Below are 22,863 nucleotides of genomic sequence, written 5' to 3' on the forward strand. Positions count from 1 at the left end.
GTCTACTGAAAAGAGAAATCAAGTTTTATTTTTCCTTCAGATACAACTGTAATTCACTTTCACATTGGGATTGTTAGTAATGTCAGTGGCTTTTGAAGGAATTCGTTTTTCAGTTTTGTATTTGTTATTTACGGTTGTTGAGTTCTAAATAGCTATATTTAAGTTGAATGCATTTATGTGCACTTGTACATATGTGTACATGCATTCTAATCATATAAACAGGCCTGGTCCAACTAGCTGGCTTCTTCAACAACTTAGCCATTCAGTTCCTGGAGTTGTGATGACAGAGCCGTGAACAGCACAGTCACTGCATGAGAACCTGATACTGCATTCCTCTCTCGGCTATCAGTTCCTTCATTGATACCTCTCATATCTGGTTCTACCGTAAATACCTGGAGGCCGTACCAAAAGAAGTTGGGCAATACATCATTCACCTGACAAGAATTATAATTAATTGAGAGATTGTCAGGGAAATAGGCCAAAAATACCCCTAAATATGTGCAGTATATATTTTTGTAAATATTATTATGTAAACTATGTAAAGTTGCTGTAGAAAATTCAAAACAAAATTGGAAAAGGAGGTTCTAAAGCCATGATACCATTTTTTTAAGATTTATTTTTATTAGAAAGTCAGATATACAGAAAGGAGGAGAGACAGAGAGCAAGATCTTCCGTTCGATGGTTCACTCCCCAAGCAGCTGCAATGGCTGGAGCTGAGCCAATCAAAAGTCAGGAGCCCCAATCTTCTCAGATCTCCCAAGCAGGTGCAATGTCCCAAGGCTTTGGGCCATCCTCAACTGCTTTCCCAAGCCACAAGCAGGGGGCTGGATGGGAAGTGGGGTGGCCAGGATTAGAACCAGCACCCATCTGGGATCCTGGAGTGTGCAAAGCGAGAACTTTAACCGCTTGGTTACCGTGCCAGACCTTGAAACCATGATACCTTGCTGAAGGATTATGCTTTCAGCTTTGTTACCTGTGTAATAATACTTGTTATATTCTAGTGTGGTATAGCTAGCTTACTTTAAATTGATAACTTAGACCCTGAAAGTATCCTTGAATGCCAGCAAGCCTCCTCATCATATTTCCTTAGTCCATTTTCTCTTTCATGTGATTAGATAACTGTCCTGTCTTACTCCTCACCTTCCTAGTTCACTGAGAAACTGACACAATTAGAAGGTGACATTCCATCTGCTGAGCCAGCAGCACCTGTGCTTGGACACGCCACCTCCTTGCTTGTTTCCAGAAGTGAGTTGTGTGACCCACTGGTGCGCTGGGTTCCACTGCCTCTGCCCAAGCAGGGACATTGGGCCACTAGTTCTGTTCTCTTTTTCCTGTATCATCACAATTTTCTTGTCTACTGTATCATTCCCATCAGAATTCTCATATTTTAAAAGCAAATTGTATGGATCTAATTACCCCATCATCTAGCGCCCTTTTTCTTCCGTTGAAGTGAAATTTCTTAGAAGGATTGCTTATACCCACTGTGTCTAATTCTGTTCTTTCATTCTAACTTCACTTCAGTATGGCTTTCATCCCCAGCCAGCTGCTGGGTTGGCTATTTTTTTTTTAAGTCAGCTATGACCCCTGTGAAGTCCACATGGCAGTTCTTGGCCCTTATATTACTAATTAGCAGCATTTGGCAGTAAATCACTTTCTCCTTTTCAGAGTCTTTTTTTCTTGGCTCCCTGGAAAATATAGTCGAAGCATCATTTTTCTTCCCCTATTGATCCTTCTGAGCCTCTCTGGCCAGTGAGAGGTCTTCTGTGTGTGCTTCTTCCTTGGTGATCTTATCCAGAACCATGGCTTTCAAGTCTGTCAGACTGAGATGTGCCACCTTGTATCATTATGATTTATTTAGTTATTTTATTTGAAAGGGGAAAGAAAAGTCTTCCATCAACTGATTCACTCCCTAAATGCCTACAATGCTCAGAAATTAAGAGCATTGTAGACCAAAGCCAGACATTAAGACACCCATGCAGGTCTCCCATACGGATGGCATGGACCCAAGTATCTGAGTCAACACCTGCTGCATCCCAAGTACATTAGGAAACTGGACTGGAAGTGCAGAGTAGCAAGGACTCGAGCTAGATACTGCGGTTTGGCAGGGGTGTGTCCTTAGCAGCAGTGTAACCCATAATCCCAGATCTTTTCTTCTAAACTTTTTGACTCAGAATACTCTTCTTTTCTACCTGAAGATTACATATAGTCTCAGATTTTACATGTTCAAAATAGAGCTCCTGTTTTTTTGTTTTTTGTTTTTAATTCCTGGCAGCCTTCTCTCTGTTTCTTAGTGAGTACTCCATTTTTCACCTTGGTTTGGTCCAAAACACTGACATTATTTTTGACTCTGACACATCAAATGTATCAGCAAATCCTACCATTTTATGCTGAAAAATGTATCCAGAGTTGGACGATTTTTCACCTATCATGGCTGCTTTGTGGACTGCCCTCTTCCCTCCACTGGGATTATAGTGTTCATCTCCACAGATTCCACCCAGTTCTCAAACCCTCTTTTGAATTCGCCAGTCACCATACTCCTTTATGAATGTTGAACCACATCACTTGTATGGTGAAAAGCTTCCAGTCACTTCCTACGTCACTTAGAGCAGATGCTGGTGGCGTTGGCTGTCACCTGAGAGCTCTGACCTCGTATTTTGTTTTCTTCCCTGGCTCTCTCTACTTGATAACCTTGTCTTCCTTCATCTTAGCTTATCTATGCCTACATCATTGCCCATTCTAGAGCACTGTGGTGGCTATTTCTTCAGAAACAGGCATTCCCTCTCCTCTTCATGATTTTGTTGCCAGTATACTCTCTCTGACCCATCTTCTGATACCTGGCTTTCTTTATTTTTTTCTTTTCAAAACATTCACCGTCTAGGATGTGCTTCCTTTGTTTTCCATGACATTTGACCTGTCTGTGCCCTGTATTCTGTGAGCTCCTGAAAGTCACTGCGTCTTAGTTTATGTTCACTGATATATCCCAGTTGGCCAAAGCAATGTCTAACATGTAAGTAATGAAAGGGTATTTGATAAGGCAAAAGAGACGTTCCCTGATAACCCCATTTTATCTTGCCTGTCCACCTTCCTTAATGGGTCCTCTCTACTCAGAACTCTTGTTCACTGTTTAGAACTATAGTGCTTATGACCTATGTACTACACTATAAGCCAAGTTACATGAAATTACTTGAGATAATAAATGTGTCCTTGACAAATAGTCATTAAATGAGCAAGTTCTGCAGAGGACATTTTAGTTTCTCAAATAATACGTAAATTTTATCTTATGACAAATCTGTCGTTATTTGCCAAGTCATTCTGACTCAGTATGTAATCATCCGAGTGTGTAAGACATTGTTGCATTCTTTTTGTCACTGTGGCTTAATATGTTATGCTGGTAATTCTCACACTACCCTTAGTAGATTGCAATAAATTAAGCTGCAATTTCTATAACTTCAGTGATTATCAAGATTCAAGGCAAGATCATTCATAATAATCTTTAGAAATGTTTACCTATGAGAAAGTAGAAAAGTTTTCTTCTGAATTAGAAGGATGCTTGATCATTACTGGAAATCACAAAATGGCACTGAGATGTTATAATCAGCAAAGATGAGTCAATAATAAAAAGGGTCTTGTGTGCAGCTTGAACTACCCTGGCCCTTGTCTGAGTGCCTGGGGTTTGAGCTAAAGCTCTGCTTCTGGTCCATCTTCCTGCTGATGCAATCATAGCAGGCAGCTGATGATGATGGCTTGTGGACTAGAGTCCCTGCCACTCACTTGGGAAACTCAGAAGAGTCCCAGGCTCCTGGTTATGACCTGTCCCATACCCACAATGTTGCAGACTTTGGGGATGTGAACAGATAGATGGAAGATCTCGCTTGCTCTCACTTTTCCTTTAAAATAAAAATATATTCATGTGGGCCAGTCTTGCTGGCGTTAGGTGGTACCTCATTGATGTTTTAATTTGGATTTCCCTTATTGCCAGGGAACTTGAGCATTTTTTCATATGTTTATTTGCCATTTGGGTTTGTTCCTTTGTTAAGTGTCTGCCCATTTCCCGTGCCCATTCCTTGAGTGGCTTGTTTGTTTTGACATTTTGGTTGTTTTGTAGCTCTTTGTATATTCTGGAGATTAGCCCTCTATCACCTACATAGTGCGCAAAGATCTCCCATTCTGTGGGTTGCTTTTTTACTTTGTTGATTATTTCCCTTGCTGTACAAAAGCTTCTAAGTTTGATGATATCCCATTTGTTTATTCTGCTCTTGATTGCTATTGCCTTTGGTGTCCTTTTTAGGAAGTTGGGACCTACCCCTAGATCTTGCAGAGTATTTCCAACATTTTCTTCCAAAAGTTTGAAGGTTTCTGGATGTAGGTTTAGATCTGTTATCCATTTAGATCTGATCTTAGTGTATGGTGAGAGATGTGGGTCTATCTTTTTGTTTCTGCAGGCTATTAACCAGTTGTCCCAACAGCATTTATTGAACAGACCTTCCCATTTGCCTGGATTGTCATTTGTCTTTTTGTCAAAGATTATTTGGCTGTACCTGTTTGGGTTCCCTTCTGGTGTTTCTATTCTGCTCCATTGATCTTCCTCTCTATCTTTGTGCCAGTACCAGGCAGTTTTCATAACCACTGCCCTATAGTATGTCCAGAGGTCTGGAACTGTGATTCCCCCTGCTAACTTTCTGTTCTTCAGGATGGTTCTAGCTATCCGTGGTTTTTTGTGTTTCCAGATGAACCTTTGAATCATTGTTTCCAGGTGGGGCTGCAGGCTGGTACAGCCTCTATGGAAATCAGTATGGAGAACATTTAAACAACTCAAATTCAACATGCCGTATGATCCAGCAATAGCACTCCTAGGAATATATCCAGAACACTTGTTTTATGAGAAACCAACATGCACTCCTAGGTTCATAGCAGCACAATCAGTAATTGCAAAAGCATGGAAGCAGCCAAAATGCCCATCAACAGAGGATTGGATAAGAAAGCTATGGTTCATCTACTCCATGGAATACTACTCAGCTATTAAAAAAAACAAAATGCAGTTCTTTGTGGCCAAATGGGCCAAACTGGAAACCATAATGCTAAGGGAAATGAACCAATCCCAAAAGGTTAAATACCGCATGTTTGCCTTAATTTAAGATGATATGATGTTATGTATAACATGTTATGTTATGTATGTTATATGTTGTGTATAAACGAAAATTGAAATGTCAATGAGGTGGTCACAGAAGGTGGTTAAGAACTCGCATTTATTTTTAACATATTGGTTACTCATTACTATGTCAATTAATTTCATAATGATGTAAATTTTTGCTGATGGTTTGTTGAAGCTTTTAATTGATCGGGATGATACTCTGCTGGCTCTGTCTTCAGACCAGAGAGGGCATACCTAAGAAGCCATTGAAGTTGACTGGACAATAAGATGCTGGACTCTATGTTTGGTATATGCTTGCAATGGAGGAATCTCAACTGAACTTGAACTGTGGTTATGCAACAAGGTGGAGGAATCCACCATGGTGGGAGGGTTTGGGGAGGGGTGGGGAGAACCCAAGTACCTATGAAACTGTGTCACATAATACAATGTAATTAATAAATTAAAAAAAAAGTAAAGCTAATAGGCAACTACAAAAAAAATTAAAAAATAAAATAAATATATATAAATATAAGCAAGGAGAAATTGAATACTATATAAAACAAATAATTATGCTACTATATGGCATTAATACCCTTTTGGTTCCAGAGTGTTTTCTTTAAATGCTTGTCATATCCTTAAAGTAAACAAACAAACAAACAAAAGGGATTTTTTTGTGACTTGTAGCTTACTCTTTGCTTACTCTTTGAGAGTTAGTGTAGCTGGGGCCTTCCAGTTCTCCCCGTATAGGGTCTTCATGAGGATATTGGGGTTGATGAGACTGACCGTGTATATGTTGTATGTTTTTATTCAACTTCTCTTTGCATGAAAATTCTCTATCAGTTATGAAAAATGTTGTAAAGGAAAAAGCACTGTAACTAAATGAGAAAAAAAATGATTTTACACTGCCAGCTGATTTATTGGATTTCAAATTGATTCTAGTGAAGGGTGAGAAATATGTGACTTTCATAATGAATACCTGTATTTCTTATGTGTAAACTTGCTCATCAAGTTTGAGGCTGCAAGGTGGGCTTGTGCTTAATTATTTTATGCTTTTCTATACCAAACCATTTTTTCTTAGCATTTTGTCAAAAAAAAAAGCAGCTTTCAGTCTTCATTATCAGCACAAATATCTAAATGCTGTAAAATAGTCACAATGCGTTCCTGTGAGTGAAGGCAGTCAACTGCTGAAGAAGAGATTCAACCCTGGCAGTGAGATAGATTAAAAAACATTTTTTGTTTGTTTTAAGGCAAAGTGTTAAAAAATAATTTTATTTATTTCAAGGCAGAGTGACTGAGAGAGAGGGGAGAAAGCAAAGAAATCTTCCATCCACTGGTTCATTCCACAAATGGTCTCAAAGGCCATGGCTGGGACAGGCCAAGGCCAGGATCTCTTTGTAGGGTAAAATCTAGTGATTCTTTAGGAAATATCCCTTGGAACGTTAAGCTGATTTGGAGGGGAAAAATTAGTATCCTAAAACTATCAAAGAAAAAAATTATAGAACTTGCATAAACAAAATGTGTATCAAAAATGCTTTCCCTTGTCTCATACCCTTAGGAGTACAAAAGAATCCATATGGGATAAAAAACATCTCAGATATCACAGCTGCATGGCATCCATCATATGATAGATATTAAAATGTGTTCACGTCATGTGGCTTGAGGAGGGAGAGACTAGAGGAGTATGTGCAGTAGCCTAACAGATGAGGAGTAAATATGGGGAAGCATTGAGCTGTATATAGCATTTATTTTTATATGTAGCCAGTGTCTATCCTTAGAACATTCAATGTAGGTAGCAAACCCTAGCCCAACCTCATGATATGCACTTTCTGTGATAACAAAACAACCTGGCAGATAGGTGTTCTGAGGAATGGCATTGCTAGAATAGCAGGAAGAGCTGCTGCCTGTTGCATTGGCATTCTGTATAGCCAGCAGTTTGAAGCCTGGCTGCTACACCTTTGATCCATCTACTGATGGATCTTGAAAGCAGAGGAAGATAGCCCAAGAACTTGGGCCCTTGCCCAAGCCTGAGAAACCCGGATGAAGCTCCAGGCTTTGGCCTGCTCCCAAACCTGGTTATTGCATCCATTTAGGATTTCTCTCTGTCATTCTATGTTGTTCCTTTTCAAAAATTATCTTTAAAGGCATGTGTTCTTTTTCCTTTGAGAAAATGTGCTCAGTGAGAGGAAAGGATTTCCTAGGTCACTCACCTACTAGTTGGTAGAAACAACTTTGAAATCCAGGTTTGTTTACAAGTCTGTGTCTGAAACCCACGTAAGTGAAATTAACGTGGCAAGTCCCTTCGCATGGTAGATGCACTCCTTCAGCTTAGTGGAGTGGAGGTGAGTTCAGGAAATCACAAGTGACATGGTCATTTGGTTGGCATCTTTGGGTTTTTTCTTGCAGACACTCTTATCTTGGCTAATTTTATCCCCTCCCCAGCACCCTCACCATGACTATAAACATTCCAGTCTAATTTTAGAAACATAGCTCCTGAAATGCAGATGTCAAGGTACAGCTTTCTGTTGCTCTTTCTTACCTGTGTGTTCTGTGATATGGACTCCCATATCAACCTCCACATTTGAGTATTCTCATTGGTTATAGGAGGTGAGACAAAGGAAGAGGCACATTCCCAACTGATATCTTAGCCTGAGAGCGTCAAATGATGTATGGCCTCTGGAATCAAATATCAACCTTCATTATCCTTTATTTTTCATTTTCTCAAGTGTGTCTTCTGCTAAGATATTTCAAAAATTAATAAAAGTTACCAGAAGACAAACTTTTCAGTGAGCTTCTCTATAATATTGTACAGTAAAAATTTGCGTTCTGATAATGATGAAAAATTCCATGCTTTATATCCTGGAAAAAATAAAAGATATGTAATTCAAGTAAAAGTTCATGGAGCATTAAAAAAATTGATCCTTTTTGGTCATTGGAAACAGTTCTAATTTTAAATGGATTATATGAAAGAAAATTCTATTTCTAATAGTAAAATTCAGTCCTATTAAGATATTATCTTATTGTAAGGGAGCGTTTCTTACACTGCTGGTTGCAGTATAAAAAGGTACAACCCATTTGGACAGAAGTTGGGGATAGAATGTAAAAAGGTCTTTGTAACTCCTGGCTTCTTCATTCTACTTTTTGGAATCGACCCTGAGGGAAAAAAACATTTCATATGAAGTCTTTTCAAGGCATAATATTTCTCATTTTTAAAAGAAGTTATAATCCTAAAGCTTTAAAAAGAATGAATGGTTAAAATAATTTTTAAATTAGAGATTAACAAATATACCACATTGGTAATGTATTACACTTAAAACTGGATGAAATCAAGTATGATTGCAGCTTGAGAATAAAATTCACATATTTTAGGAAATTCCAAGGAAGAAAAGGAAATACTATTGTACTATCAAAGTGTGGGTTTCCAGCCAAGGGTTGGCAGTGAAAATCTAGGCAAATGGAGATTCTAAGGTGGGCTATGTCAGCCAGTGGATCCTGGAGAGAGTTCATCGAGCTTGGAATGGCGAGATTGACAGCAATTCAGAACTGCTGAACTATAAAACCGCTTGAGCGGAGCACTCGGAGCATGCTCCACATCGGGGACCCTGGGATGTTTGGGAGGCTGGATGTGGCTTTTCCCCAGATCTCTCCCCTTCCCCCAAATATAAGAAGGAAGAAAGAGAATGTAACAACAATGGTGTTGCCCACTTTCATCTAACTTTTGATTCTTTGTGCCCTAATCAACTATGTAAAGATTATGAACAAAATAAAAAGAGGGAAAAAAATCTTTCAAAAAAAAGTGTGGGGTTCTGTCTTAAAAACAATGACTGACTTCTATCTGCACATTTTTTTTAAATTTCAAGAACAGGGAAGCATCAGTGTATCATTAAAATCATAATGTATAGCATTAAAAATAATAATGCCAACAAGTGACTTTCAGATATCTGAATCACTTTCTGTCTGTGATGCCTATACCCAGATCTGGGTTCTGTTTTCCCAGTCTGCAAACTGGGAAAGGGCTTAAACTGCTTGACAGGCTTAAACCCTTAGCTCAGTCTCCAACCGGAACAGCAGGTACAACTGATCAGCTGTGGAAGATTGGGATGGTTACTGTGTGTCACTCTATCCCAGTTCCTGCTGGTTGTCCCTAGTAAGACCAAAGAGTTCTTAGGAATCTATTTGCTCGTAATGTGGTAAAAACAAGTGAGGGAGAGAGCAAGAGAGATAGACACATCTTTTCACCATTTTCGGTCTTCCTGTCTTTCTGTCTTGTATTATGGATATGTGCCGAGAACACAAATTAACTATACATTTTTAAAACATCAAATACTGAATGATATCTTAATTAATGTTATTCTTTAATGACTGAGCAAACTCAAGGAGGAAGTATAATAGAATAAAAGGTCATTGCTTTCATAATTTCCCACAGTCATGAATAATAGTTGCTATAGTTGTAACATACATTCATTTCCTGATTCTTTTTTCATCCAAAATATTGTACCTTTTGGAATTATGTCATTAGTGATTCATTAAAGTAGATGTTGGAGTAGGGCAAAGTTACTCAGTCTTTTTCAGTAAAGCTAAAAAAATGATTTTACACTGCCAGCTGATTTATTGGATTTCAAATTGATTCTAGTGAAGGGTGAGAAATATGTGACTTTTATAATGAATGCCTGTAATTCTATGTGTAAACTTGCTCATCAAGTTTGAGGCTGCAAGGTGGGCTTGTGCTTATTTATTTTATGCTTTTCTATACCAAACCATTTTTTCTTAGCATTTTGTCAAAAAAAAAAAGCAGCTTTCAGTCTTCATTATCAGCACAAATATCTAAATGCTGTAAAATAGTCACAATGCGTTCCTGTGAGTGAAGGCAGTCAACTGCTGAAGAAGAGATTCAACCCTGGCAGTGAGATAGATTAAAAAACATTTTTTGTTTGTTTTAAGGCAAAGTGTTAAAAAATAATTTTATTTATTTCAAGGCAGAGTGACTGAGAGAGAAGGGATTTGGTTCTGTTTTGTGCTTCCCTGGCTTGCAGTTGCTATAGGCTCTTTTGTAAGCACCTCTTTCCACTGTTGAGCATCACCGTCCTTCCTCATAGAACTGTCAAAGAGAACAGTGGTTTTACTCAAGTTCAGAAATGGGTGAATGTAGCTGAGGGCCAGATCTTGTGCAATATGGATGCTAACAAGCTTTTTTGTGATATGATGACAGATATTAACAACAGTTATTCTGAGTGTCTGTCTTGTAAGGAAAGGGGACGGGCACTATTGTTTCTTTTCTTATTTTTTTTTTTTTTGTCCTTTCCTTTTCTCTCTTCAGACAAAGCCCGTTGCATTTGCAGTTCGGACAAATGTCAGCTACAGTGCAGCCCATGAAGATGATGTCCCAGTGCCAGGCATGGCCATCTCATTTGAAGCAAAAGATTTTCTGCATGTTAAGGAAGTAAGGAAAACAATTTCCATTGTTGTCAGTGAAATTTTTCACATTGAAGAATCTTTTATTTCTTCCTCTGTGAAATAGCTTTGTGTATGGTCTGCTGTGTATGATGTTCATACTAAACGACTCACAACCTTCTCAAGGTCCCTGTGAGCTTTTTGGCCTAGTAATTGGAAATTCCTAGAGTAGACGATCCTGTTTCATGCTTAACTTGGACTTTTTCATTTGTTTGGCTTTGGCTCTGTGTTTTTTCCTGACATCCAGAGTAGAGTTGTCCGGGGAGAGTTGAGTATCCAGAATCCATGGGTCCCCAGTTCACAGTGGATGAACCAGAGTACTGGTGTCTCTTTTCAGTCCTCACATGTTAACTTTCTAGGGCAGAAATGAAAATGAGAGAAATTTGGGTCAATAAGGCAAGAAACACTCCATGGTAGCCATCACTACCTTTTTATTTAATTCGTAAACTGGAAAAATCAACTCTCAATTGAGATTTGCTTTGCATCAACATTTTATCTTGCGTATTCTTTGTGGAACACTATACTGAGTGGCCAGGAATTCCCCCATATAATATTCTCATTGAGTAAGTAATGTGAGATTTTCTTGGACGTGAAAGGGTTTACAGTTTGAACATGTCCACTGGGACTGACAAGTGAGGGAAGTTTACCTGGTCACTGCATTAAAGGCCATGAATGGAGACAGGGACAACTGCCAAAAGGAGTCAGAAGTACAAAGTCTTAGAGCTTTTAGAGAGAGGTGGAAATACTGGCTGAACAGGAAGGAAGAAAAGGTTTTTGTTTTGTTTTACAAATGATGGAGTGCTTAGAATTTGACTTTGTAACAGGTGGTTTAGATGGCTGATACTTAAAGATCTCTGCCCACCATGGAAAGAAAAGAAGGAATGGAAATTCTTGAAGTGTTTGAGCACTGAATTACATGGTTGAGAAAAATGAAATGAAGTGAAATGAAATGAAATCATAAAAATTCAAGATAAATATTTCACCTGAAACAGATACATGTTTAGCCTGTAGTAACTATAGAGAAATAATCTGTTAACTTTGTCTTGGGTACTTGTATAACTGTTGGCACTCATTCATTTTTTTTTTTTAAGATTTATTTATTTTTATTGGAAAAGCAGGTTTACAGAGAGAGACAGAAAGATCTTCCATCTACTGGTTCACTCCCCAAATGACCGCAGTGACTAGAGCTGAACCCATCGGAAGCTGGGAGGGCCATCCTCCACTGCCTTCCCAGGCCACAAACAGAGACCTGGATGGGAAATGGAGCAGCTGGGACATGAACTGGTTCCCATATGGGATGGTCTCACTTGCAGGTGGAGGATTAGCGTATTGAGCTATCACACCTCTCCAGTCATTCATTCCTAACACTCCCAGTTATTCTGATTACCTATAGGGATGAGTGTGACACCTCCACGCTCTTCACAGTCTCTTACTAGGAAAGACTGCCAATCTTTGAACCTAGAAAACTTGTATTGCCCATCGTGACAACAGTAGCTAGGAAAGAATTCAGCCCAGACCTAAGGTAACACCAGTGAAAAGAGAAAGCAGAAAGCCTTTGATGGATTATTAACATTCCAGTAATATTTCACTCTTATCCACTCAAGCCACAAATCCAAAACTTTCTTGAATTGTGACAGTCGTTACATAGTTCATTGCCATATTTTGTTCCATTTAAAATAATTGTTTTGCAATAATAGTGCTTCAAAGTTCTGAATTCCTGCGGACTGATCTTAATGATTTTGATTTTGTGTTTAGAAATTTAACAATGACTGGTGGATAGGGCGTTTGGTTAAAGAAGGCTGTGAAATCGGATTCATTCCAAGCCCAGTCAAACTAGAAAACATGAGGCTACAGCACGAACAGAGAGCCAAGCAAGGGAAATTCTATTCCAGGTATGAGAAAAACGTCCCGTGCTTTGGTAAGAGTTCAGATTACACTGTCCTGCACTGCTGTTGACTGTATTGTTCATCTTTGAATATGTGTTCAAACTGAGCCCGGCGATGATGACTTACAGAAAAAACAATAGGAATTCTACATTTTAAAACCTGTTATCCCAGCATTTGATTCTCCTCTCATTTGGAAGGGAATCAAATTCACTGTCATTTTTTAATGAAATAACGAAGGTTAAAATTTTGAATCTAAGCTTCAGTGCAAAGGAAATTCTGAAGTCCTAATCATCTGTTGAAACTGCTATGGCACGGAGCAGCCCTGGTGACGAATCCCAGAGTCCACAGCCGCCTGGCCTGGCAGGGAGACGTCTTCAAGATGATAACCTCAGATGACATCAGCAAACAGCAGCTCTTGTCGTCTCTTAGTTTCATTTTCACCTGAGAAACTCAATTTTCAGTTATATCCACTGTTAAGTACTTAAAGAGAAGCTAAGTGTGAAACAAGTTAAAATTGCCTTTACAGTTAAGTGAGGTGGAGAAATAGGCTGGAGCTGAGTAATTCTCCCCGGGGCAGTGCACACCTCAGGAAGTACTGCTCCTCTGTGTGTTGAATCTTAGCTTGAACCCTCTGTAAGAGGGGGAGGGATGGGGCACACCTTTTCCTTGGGAAAGGACAGAACACAGGCTCCTTCCTGTGAACAGCTAGGTTTCTGTCTTCTTTGGCTTGTATCTTACTTGTTTCTATAGTTCCTTTGTTAACATTACAATGTCAGCAAGGGAGTTTTTTCCAAATGCCAGCAAACAAATGACACAGAATTTGCTTTGTGACTTGAAATCCTGCTCTTCATTGAGTAGCATTTTTTTTTTCGTATTTGTGATTTTATTGGGGCATAATTTACACATCAAAAACATTGTCTGTTTTACATGCATAATTTAAAATGTGTGCAGACACCACCCAATTGAGCCTTAAACATTACAGTCATTTTCTAGATTCCCTTGAACCACTTTCTTTTCTTTTTTTTCCTTTTTAGAAACAAATAGGTGATTTTTTTTTCTTTTAATTTTTATTTTTCGTGACACAGTTCAGAAATTTCCCCTCCCCCATAATAAACTGTTTTGCCCCATATCATTGCAATATAGTCTTTCAGCAACAGTCAGAAATCCATCCTTCTGAAGTTTTAGAGTATCATGGCATTTTAGGTGTAGACAATGATAAAGTCTAGCATCCTGTTATCAAGATACATTTAACAGTTTCATGAGAACCCATCTTTTATTCAGGAGTAGTGACGCATGCTGTAATGTATCAGAATGTGACTAGCATTTTTTAATTATTAAGCCTTTTAGTTCAGATGAATTTCTCTGTTTTGAGACCTCTAGAGTTCACGTTCATTAGTTCCTGTGTTATTGGAGGAATTTAGTGTAGAAATATGTGTTAGTGTAAATGCCAAGGCATGTTAAAAAAAAAAAACCAGTGCATATTCATTTTACCTACAGGGAGCCTGGAGATAGGATCCTTGTCTTTCAGTCTCTAGTGTTGTTAGCTTTATGTGTTTTTCTATTCTCTGCACTGATCATAGTATTTGAATACTACAGAATATTGTTTACTTTAGTAAGTATGATGGCACTTGAAAATGTTGATGGAAAATTGAATTAAAAGAAGTTTAGTTTGCAGAAATTTGAAAATTCATGTGTGCTTTGTTCACACTAGGCATTTTTTATGATTTTTTTTAAATTTGTTTTTATTGGGAAGGCAGATCAGATTTGCAGATAGAAGGGGAGACAAAGATCTTCCATCTGCTGGTTCACTCTCAAAATGGCCTCAGCTGCCAGGGCTGAGCTGATGCAAAGCCAGGAACCAGGAGCTTCTTCCAGATCTCCCATTTGGATGTAGGGTCAAAAAGGGTGGTTTTGGGCCATCCTTTACTGCTTTCCCAGGCCACAAGCAGGGAGCTGGATCGGAAGTGAAGTAGCCAGGACATGAACTGGCAGCCATAAGGGATCTTGACAGTTGTAAGGCAAGGGTTTTGCCATTAAGCCATCATGCTGGATCTATTTTCTTTGAATTTTTTTAAGACCTTCATGGATTTTGAAAGCCTTTTACACCAAAACAAACCTAAAGTTCAATTCCATTTTCTACAAAGTTGTTCTGTTTGATTTCATTTGAGACAAAGAAAAACCAAGATTTCATCCTCTGGTTCACAATGTAAATGCTCCCAGTGGCCAGGGCTGGGCTGGACTAAAACCTGATGCCAGGAAATCAGTCTAAGTCTTCGTGTGGCTGGCAGGACCCTCATTACTTGAGCCATCATCTTATTGTCTTCTGGTGTATTTCTTAGCAAGAAACCAGGTTCCTGAGCAGCATATTGAACCTTGATGCTACTTTACATACCCTGGATAGCTGTCCCTCTATAGCTTTGTTGGAGTACCCTCGCATGTTTTCTAAAGGACAATGAATTATTCACATTTAGAGAGTGTAAAATGTTAGTATAGATGGTTGAGCTATTTTTTGCATAGTGATATACCTTTTGATTGGCTTCATTTTTTTTTTCCTGTCTTATCCAGGCTCTGCCTAAATATGTGAAAATATGTCCACTTGGTTACTCAGGTTCTTATATTTGTCTTCTAACAGTTTAAACATAGTTTTGTTCAGACATCATAACCAGAGTCTGGCAATGTTTAAAAACTTTGATGTACAAATGATAAAAATTGACAAAAATTGAAGGCAATAGAATTTTGGGCATGGCTCAAAATCTTGGCATTTTCACAGAAGTAAAAATGAAAAAGCAAATGTGCATCACTGTTTGCAGTGTTTGCCTCGATTTTTGTACGACTCAAATAACATTTTGACTGTTACATTGAAATTGAAAGAGAACATGAAACCAGCCTTGCCTGAATTGAAGTTAGGATAAATACTTTAGGAAGTAAATGTTACTGTTATTTGAAAAAGTCAATTTTCAGAGGAGAAACAGAAAGAGATGGATCTTGTATCCACTAGTTCACTCCCCAGAGGGTGGCAGCAGCCAGAACTGAGCCGGCGTGAAACCAGAAGCTTCTTTCAGACATCCCATGTGTGTTCAGGGTAAGGACCTGGGCCGCCCTACACTGTTTGTCCAGGCTACCAGCAGGCAGCTGGAAAGAAAGTGGAGTATCCAGATGGATGCCGGTGCCTGCAGGTGGAGGAGTAGCCTATTAAGCCATTGCACCAGCCCCTAGAAAATAATTTTTTTTTTTTAGAAGACTAAATTTCTGGAAGGAAAGATTTTTTTTTCGTGGTAATAAGTATCCTTATGTTACTGCCAGACATGGCTTCTTTGGCCAGTTTTAATACTGTCTTATGGTGTTATTAAAAGGACTGGAGTATCATTTAAGAACCTCAGAAGATATAGAGTTATCTCATTAACTGATCATTAAAGTTTTAATGTTTGGTTCTTGCCTTAAAATGCTGAAGCTATAAAGTCCAGCCTGTGACAGTGCTCTATGGGATCTTACAGTTGCACACTGATACCTCTGTCAGTAAGCATTGACCTTTCATGCAGACACACCTGTAGCACATGCTTTCAGCTACACCCGGGCTGCACCGTGACCATGAAAACTGGACAGTGAGGTTCTCTTGCCCAAGTTCCTTGTTACCTTCATCTAGAATGTAGTCGTTTTATTCAATGTCATTAAGTATGCTGGTAAGAAACATGAATCCTGTTGTTGTGATATCAACTCCAAAGTGTCTAGGCCACTGGGAGTCCATCATGTCAGTGTTCAGACTCTGGTAGAAATGACCAAGATAAAGTGGAGCTGGGACCAGACAAGAAGTAAGTGTTAGCCTTATGGTTACATGTGTTGTCTCTGAGGGACTCTTGGATTAAAAAGCAAAAGGCATCTGTGCTCCTTGGCTCTCTGTGGTCTGGCTGGAGGATCTGCAGGCTGCACAAAGTACATAGTTCTCTTTTACTTTCTCAGGGCCTTTTAACATTCAACTTTGGATTTAAAAACAGAAATAATCACACAGCAGTTTCAAGAACTCTAAGAATCTCCACCAGATTTTGCCCCCTTACAGAGAAGATGAACTAAAGAAACAATGATCATGCTAGTTGAGTGGTATCAATGTTTCTGGTTTTGAAATAAATGTCAGATTTAATGTAACTTTTTGCTTTATTCCAGTAAATCAGGAGGAAATTCATCATCCAGTTTGGGTGACATTGTACCTAGTTCCAGAAAATCTACACCTCCATCATCTGGTAAGTGTGTAATTGGTGTAAATAGCACATACTGCATTTCATGTTTTTCCCAGTCTAAGCTAGTTGTATGAATTTACACATGCTAAGTTATATCTTAATTCAGATGTTAAAAGGGGTAAAAAGTGAGAAGAGTTGGGAACAATAAGAGGCCATTTTTTTTCCTGGCTTAAAAAAATGCAAATATGTCAGTGTGTTTATCTGAATTGCTGTAGATGATCAAAGGGATGAATATAAGTTAATCTTTTATTCTGGGTACCTGCAAAAGTGTCCAGCCTGTTGGCATGGTTATAATTTAAGTGGTGGGCTTCAAAGTTACCTTAAAAGAACAGCTGGATAAGAACATAAGAACTTTAGGCAGGCACAGATGTGGACAGAGGTGAAGGTGGAGGAAATGGTCTGCCCTGAACCATGCAGAAAGACAAGGAAAGATGTAGAGGGCACGTGGATGTACCAGGAAAGCTGGGAACAGTTACAGGAAGAATATGTGTCTGGTTTTCCAGGACAGTGGGTTCCTTCTCAGAGTGGTTAGATAAAGGAAACCCATTTAAATATGAATTTAAGATAATTTTAGTGTAAGTATGTGCTTTATGGGACATAATTTTTCTTAAGGTGATTGCATGTTTGTTTGCTAATCTTATAGCTGTGCCGTTTTGTATAGAATTTGTAGTTTCATATATGTATATAAAATATGTGCTTAATGATTGCTTGAAAGCCAAGATCACTGCCATAGTTTCCTAAGATGTAGAACTGGAAGTCAGATTGTCAGGATCGGCCACCCAAATATTTGAGCAAAACTATTCTGTGTGTGATTTCTGGAGAGCAGGAAATGCAATGAGAACCGAAACAGACAATTGTGCTTTTATCAAGAAACTAAGGAGTGAGTCACACTGTGACTAGTGTGTCTTAAGAGCAGAGTTTCTCTATTCTACTCATCACACTTCTTTCCTGAATGTTGACAAACAAGGACCCTGTAAGCAAAGACTGGCAGACTATCACTGAGCAAATTCTGAGTACAGTTAGAAATACATTATTTATGATGTATATTGTTGTAAAGACTACTTGCAGCAATTGTAAACTGCTCAAAATTAATTACAAAAATGTCTTTGAAATGAGTTTTGAGGCCCAAGTAGCTCTTAGGTGAGACTAGTATCTCCCTCTGGGCCTTTTGGAATAGGCATTCCCTGAATGCACAGGGGAAGGGCAAGTAGTCTTTGCTCCACAAACAGGTGACGTTGCAGAGATCCCTGTAACACTCCCAGGCTCAGCCTGTGTACCTCATAGTGTCTTGGAAGTACTCAGCAACCATTTCCAGGCTCCTAAAATGGAAAAAAAAAATGCTGCATCACATTGTGATGAAACCCTCTTCTACAGACAAGGACATTCAACCATTTCCTTTTTCAGCACTTATTATAATACAGAACAATATGTAATAAAGAGGTAAATACATTTTGAAGAATGTTAGTGTATGTGTAAAATAACTCATAGCTAGCTGTTTATCATAACCTAAAAGTCCACGAAGAATTTAATGTATTAAAATAAATACGATATAGAATTTCACCAAAGTTTTATATATGTATGGGCATGAGAATAACTTTTCTGAATACTGAAAGTTTAAAAAAATGGGAGAACTGGAAGATATAAGCAGTTACAAAGTATGTGACAGGTGCATCAAAACACGGATAAGTTGCATTTCAGTATCCCAAATGATATGAGAATATTCCAGAAATTTCTGAAGACGTTCCCACTGACCACCTCTAATACACCTTCCAAGGGTGGATTGGGTTGCAATTTTAAGTTTTAATAATTTTTGCCTCCCAGAGGCCCTGATTATAATTCCCATTATTCATGGCTAGACCAGAGCACATAAGCATGTGTCTAAAGTAAACATGCTTGGATGTCCTCAGGGATCTGGAAAAAGAAAAATTTGCATTTCACGTCTGGGCGTGGTGCAGAGGCCAGCTGCAGAAGGCATATGCCACACCTACACATGTGGGTACATGTGGGTCACTCCTGAGTTCTCAGCTTTAACCAAGCTCAAACATTTAAAATTTCAAAAGAGTGTTTCCAAGGGTCTCTGTCAACTAATAGCGAGCATTGTAAGAAAAATGATAATAATGCAAGTGAAGAAGAATGAAATAAATGAGTTTGGAGAGAGGGAAGCAGTTTTTGCCAAGTCAGCATTCGTGTTGGCTAAGGTCTGGAACTGCATGTGCAGGACTGAAAAAGGGTGCCACCTCCCAGGAGCTGGAAGGCCTGCTGAGTCTGATAGACCCCAGGAACTCTGCAGAGGGCTGCACGCCGCTTAGCTGCCTTGGGAAGTTTCTCTAGCATGTTCTGTGATTGACTATACACTTAAGAATCTTTTGTGCTTCAGAATGAACCTAGATGCATTTAGATTTAAGTTTACCAATAGTCAAAGAAGCTGGAAAGTCCTCAGCATTTCAAGCCCTGTTTGTCCAAGTATAGGCAAAATTTGAAACTTGACTCAGGCTATGGGTAGGTTTCCATATCTGGGCAGTGTCAACAGCAAAATAATTATGACTTTATGCCTTTCCCTTCTTCCTATTGGGAAAAAAAGCCATCTGATAATCATAGTAGACTAAATCGAATGGGCAGATCATAAAATCACATTCCTTTGAAGTTTTCTGGCAACTCTGACATGCAAACTAGATCACCTTAGTTTCAGCAATGCCTTCAGGAGTGTGTGCTTGATACACCCAGTAAAAGACAGGAAAGAGAAGGCGCCAGTTTACTACCAGAAGGGAAACTTGGCGTTGGTTAAGACATGCTCTAGGAATAATGAAATCCTCCAGAGTGTCCTTCCTCTACATAGCTCTCACAACTTTTTTTTCAAATTTTTCCCAGCCTTGAGCCATTCAATAGGCCCCATAAGGAGATTTTTTCTACTTGAGCAAAGGGTTAGCTATATAGCATGGTATAAAAATATGCACTAGTTCAGCCCCCTGGGCACATTTAATAATGCTTCCCACACCACAGTGCTCATCAGTGTGCAGAGATGGGTCAAATTTACTAGGTATCTGTCTACATACCTGGAATTAATTCAGTGTATTATACCTTGACTTGATGGAAAATCATAGTGCTCCTATTACGGTAACAATCGCTGCCATTTGCAGTGTTGTGCAAAGAATGCCAGGCATTCACTTCACCACAGGTTTTCTCATTTACCAAATGAAAAGTTGTAAAAGGGCTGAATCATAGAATGTCCCTAATAACTTCAAAATTGAAGAACAGTGTGTGATTCTGTTAGATGGTCTCCCATCTCTTGGGAAGCTTGTTGTGAATACCAGTTCAGCTTACAACAGTAGCTGTGTTACCGCACAAGGCTGTTTATTGTTTAAACATAACATGTTCCTTATATCTGAACATACTGTGGTTTTTGTTAGCAATCTAACATGTGTAATAGGATATTTTCCTGGGGTGAGTAAATTTTTTTCTTCTCCTTGACATAATATCAACCATGGAATAATCTGAGAGCCAGTCGACTGAGTAATAGCCTCCTGATTTCTGATAGTGAGAACATGACTTCAATGGGAACACTAAGGGACTTGAGCGAGTACCCCCATACTGAGAAGGGACTTAGCTGAAGGTGAGCACAGGACAGGGACAGGAAACTACTGCAGAAGAAAACTCAGATTTCTGGTCCTGGTTCTACCTTGTTCAAGGCAAGAAATGAGTAACTGAAACTCTGCATATCTTTCAGTTAATAGATATTACAGAGTAGAAGTTGATCTGTAAAATACTTCCAGCTCTGATTCTGCAGTTGATAAAATTCTATAGTAACTGAATTTAGAAGCATTTTGTAATAAATTTCCAAGTGAGAATATGCATTCTTTTCTCCTTTAGCACTTACTTTTAAGGCTTTTTTTTTTTCAGACTGAAGATTTGAAAATCAAAGCATATTGCACGACAAATCTAAGCCCATAATTTTTAAGATGGGTCTTAAATTTTTGTGCCCTTGCACCCTGTCCCTTATATGAAATTCTGGGGCCTTATAGTAGTTATATGAAGCTCTCTCATGTCATTCCCAAACCAGTTTTGTTTGTATGTCATCAGATCTGGTGTTTCCCAGTTGGTCTTCAGCCAGGTCTGCTGAGGGTACACATGCCATCTTGCAATCATTTCCCACCCATCCTTGATTCCCCTTCAGAACCATGTGCCTTATGCATGAAGCCCTAGCCACACAGATTGCAGATTTTGTAGTCTTACTTTGTATTAAATACCAATTGCAATTTCCGAGATCAGACGAGATTGGGCGCATTCAGGGTGGTATGGCTGCAGACTCCAATTGCAATTTCAGTGAACTTTTTGCTACTGCCCTTCATTTCCTACAAATTCTAGCAAAATGCAAAGTCTGAGGCACATTGTGATAAAGGCTTTTGATGTAGTTGTTTGTTATCTAAAAGTGAGTTTGAGATGTTGTAAGAAGTGAAGCCAAATAATCTATGCTGTACTTTTACCCAGCTGATGGAATGCCAACATTATCATTTGATGCTACAAATTAAAAATTCTAGGAAATGTTTTCCAAGAGGTCCAGCGTGAAACTGATTTTTGCAGCATACATGTTAGATTTGATTACATTGCATTCTTAACATGCTGTACCTATATGAATTTTACTTTCTTTGTGTACTTTGTTGAGCACTCATAGTAGACCTTTTATAGTGGATAGTTTTGCTTTCATTTTTATTTTCTTTATAACCTGTTTTTCCTCTCCTGTCCACCTGATGATTTTTGAATTGTTTGTCTGTATATAGCTATAGACATAGATGCTACTGGCTTAGATGCAGAAGAAAATGATATTCCAGCAAACCACCGCTCCCCTAAACCCAGTGCAAACAGTGTAACGTCACCCCACTCCAAAGAGAAAAGAATGCCCTTCTTTAAGAAGGTAACATGAACTTTCCGGCTCCCATTGTCCACTCGCTGAACTGCACTGCGTCACATTTCTAGTCCTGTTGACCGTCTGTGTCCTTTGACAAGCCAATAACATGCATGCTCTGTTATTCTTTGTTTCTTTTTCATGCTGCTGTAGCTAAGCAGAAGCAGAAATCGGTAAGTTTACATTGACATAAGCTGTGTTTATCCTGCCACTGGCATCATTAGCATTATTTCCCGCAGTTCTATTAAATACAATCATTTCTGTCCTATGAACCTATCAACAGCTAATTGAGTCCATGAGTTTCAAAACAACTGAATTCAGTGAGTGATTGGTTAAAACACCATTGCAGTACTTATCCTTTTTGATGGAATAATATCTACCACCAAGGGAACTCAGATGTCGGACACTAACAGTTCCATCTAATGCACCTCAATTGTGCATGCTTATCCTGTCTTTTTTCCAGAAATTTAACTTATAATCAAGCATATGCAAACAGTTATTAGATTCTGATTTATGATATCCAGATACCTAACTTGTACTAGAAAAAAAGAGGAATATTCAATTTTTAATTTAGTCAGTATTTAAACTTCTAATCCACTAGGTGCAAAATCTGCAGATGAACAAGACCAGTGGAAAACTGCAGGCTTGTTTTGGCGGTTTACTGTGAGTTTTTCCTATATAAATGCTCATATATAAATACTCTCCCAATGTTCTTGCCTTCTCCATCAGTCAGATGTCAGCATCCCACCTGTTGGACAATGAGGTTGATGGCCACACGTAGAGTCTTAGCCATTGGCCAACCAGGATGCTATGCAAGGATGCTACTTGACCCGACTAGAAAGCATAGGGTCCTCTAGAGCTCCCTACTCAGTCTATGTCCTCTCGGCATGTTTTGTAGCTTTGAGCAGTACTTTTTAGAAGTCCCTCTCCCTTGGTTTTCACTGCTCCACCCCCCCACACACTTTCCCTACCACTTTCCACAGTCACTATGCTGTGTTCTAGAATCATCTACCCTAACGTCAGCAGGTTTGGTGCAACCATAGGTCTGCTCCAACACTTGCATGCTTGTGGACATGAAGTGAATTCCACTTTCTGCCAAAATTCTCAACACACACAGTTCTGTTCCTCTGCAAACAAATGTTTTTGCTCTCTGGAGGAAGAATTCTAAAGACATCAATAAGGTGCTGGTGACTGGGCTTGTAAAATTTTGTTTTTCAATCAAGTGTCAGCTTTACTGAGAGAACCTCAGCACTCCAGGCAAAATTA

General features: G+C 38.9%; 1 protein-coding gene across 11 annotated transcripts in view; it reads left to right on the forward strand.

Moving 5' to 3' along the window:
• Positions 1-22,863, forward strand: part of CACNB2 (calcium voltage-gated channel auxiliary subunit beta 2) — a 352,771-nt gene that overhangs the window by 308,262 nt on the left and 21,646 nt on the right. For 4 of the 11 annotated variants that reach the window (XM_004578562.4, XM_004578565.3, XM_058669301.1 and 1 more), the window contains 4 exons: positions 10,446-10,568; positions 12,335-12,471; positions 16,624-16,700; positions 21,473-21,606. In XM_004578562.4, the coding sequence (XP_004578619.2) occupies positions 10,446-10,568; positions 12,335-12,471; positions 16,624-16,700; positions 21,473-21,606 (471 nt within the window). Of the gene's footprint in view, positions 1-10,445; positions 10,569-12,334; positions 12,472-16,623; positions 16,701-21,472; positions 21,607-21,750; positions 21,771-22,198; positions 22,261-22,863 lie in introns of those variants that run through there. The other 7 variants (XM_004578566.4, XM_004578571.3, XM_004578572.4 and 4 more) reach the window with 4 other exon arrangements.

The sequence above is a fragment of the Ochotona princeps genome, chromosome 10 (assembly GCF_030435755.1).
Source record: "Ochotona princeps isolate mOchPri1 chromosome 10, mOchPri1.hap1, whole genome shotgun sequence".
NCBI classification, from domain to species: Eukaryota; Metazoa; Chordata; class Mammalia; order Lagomorpha; family Ochotonidae; genus Ochotona; species Ochotona princeps.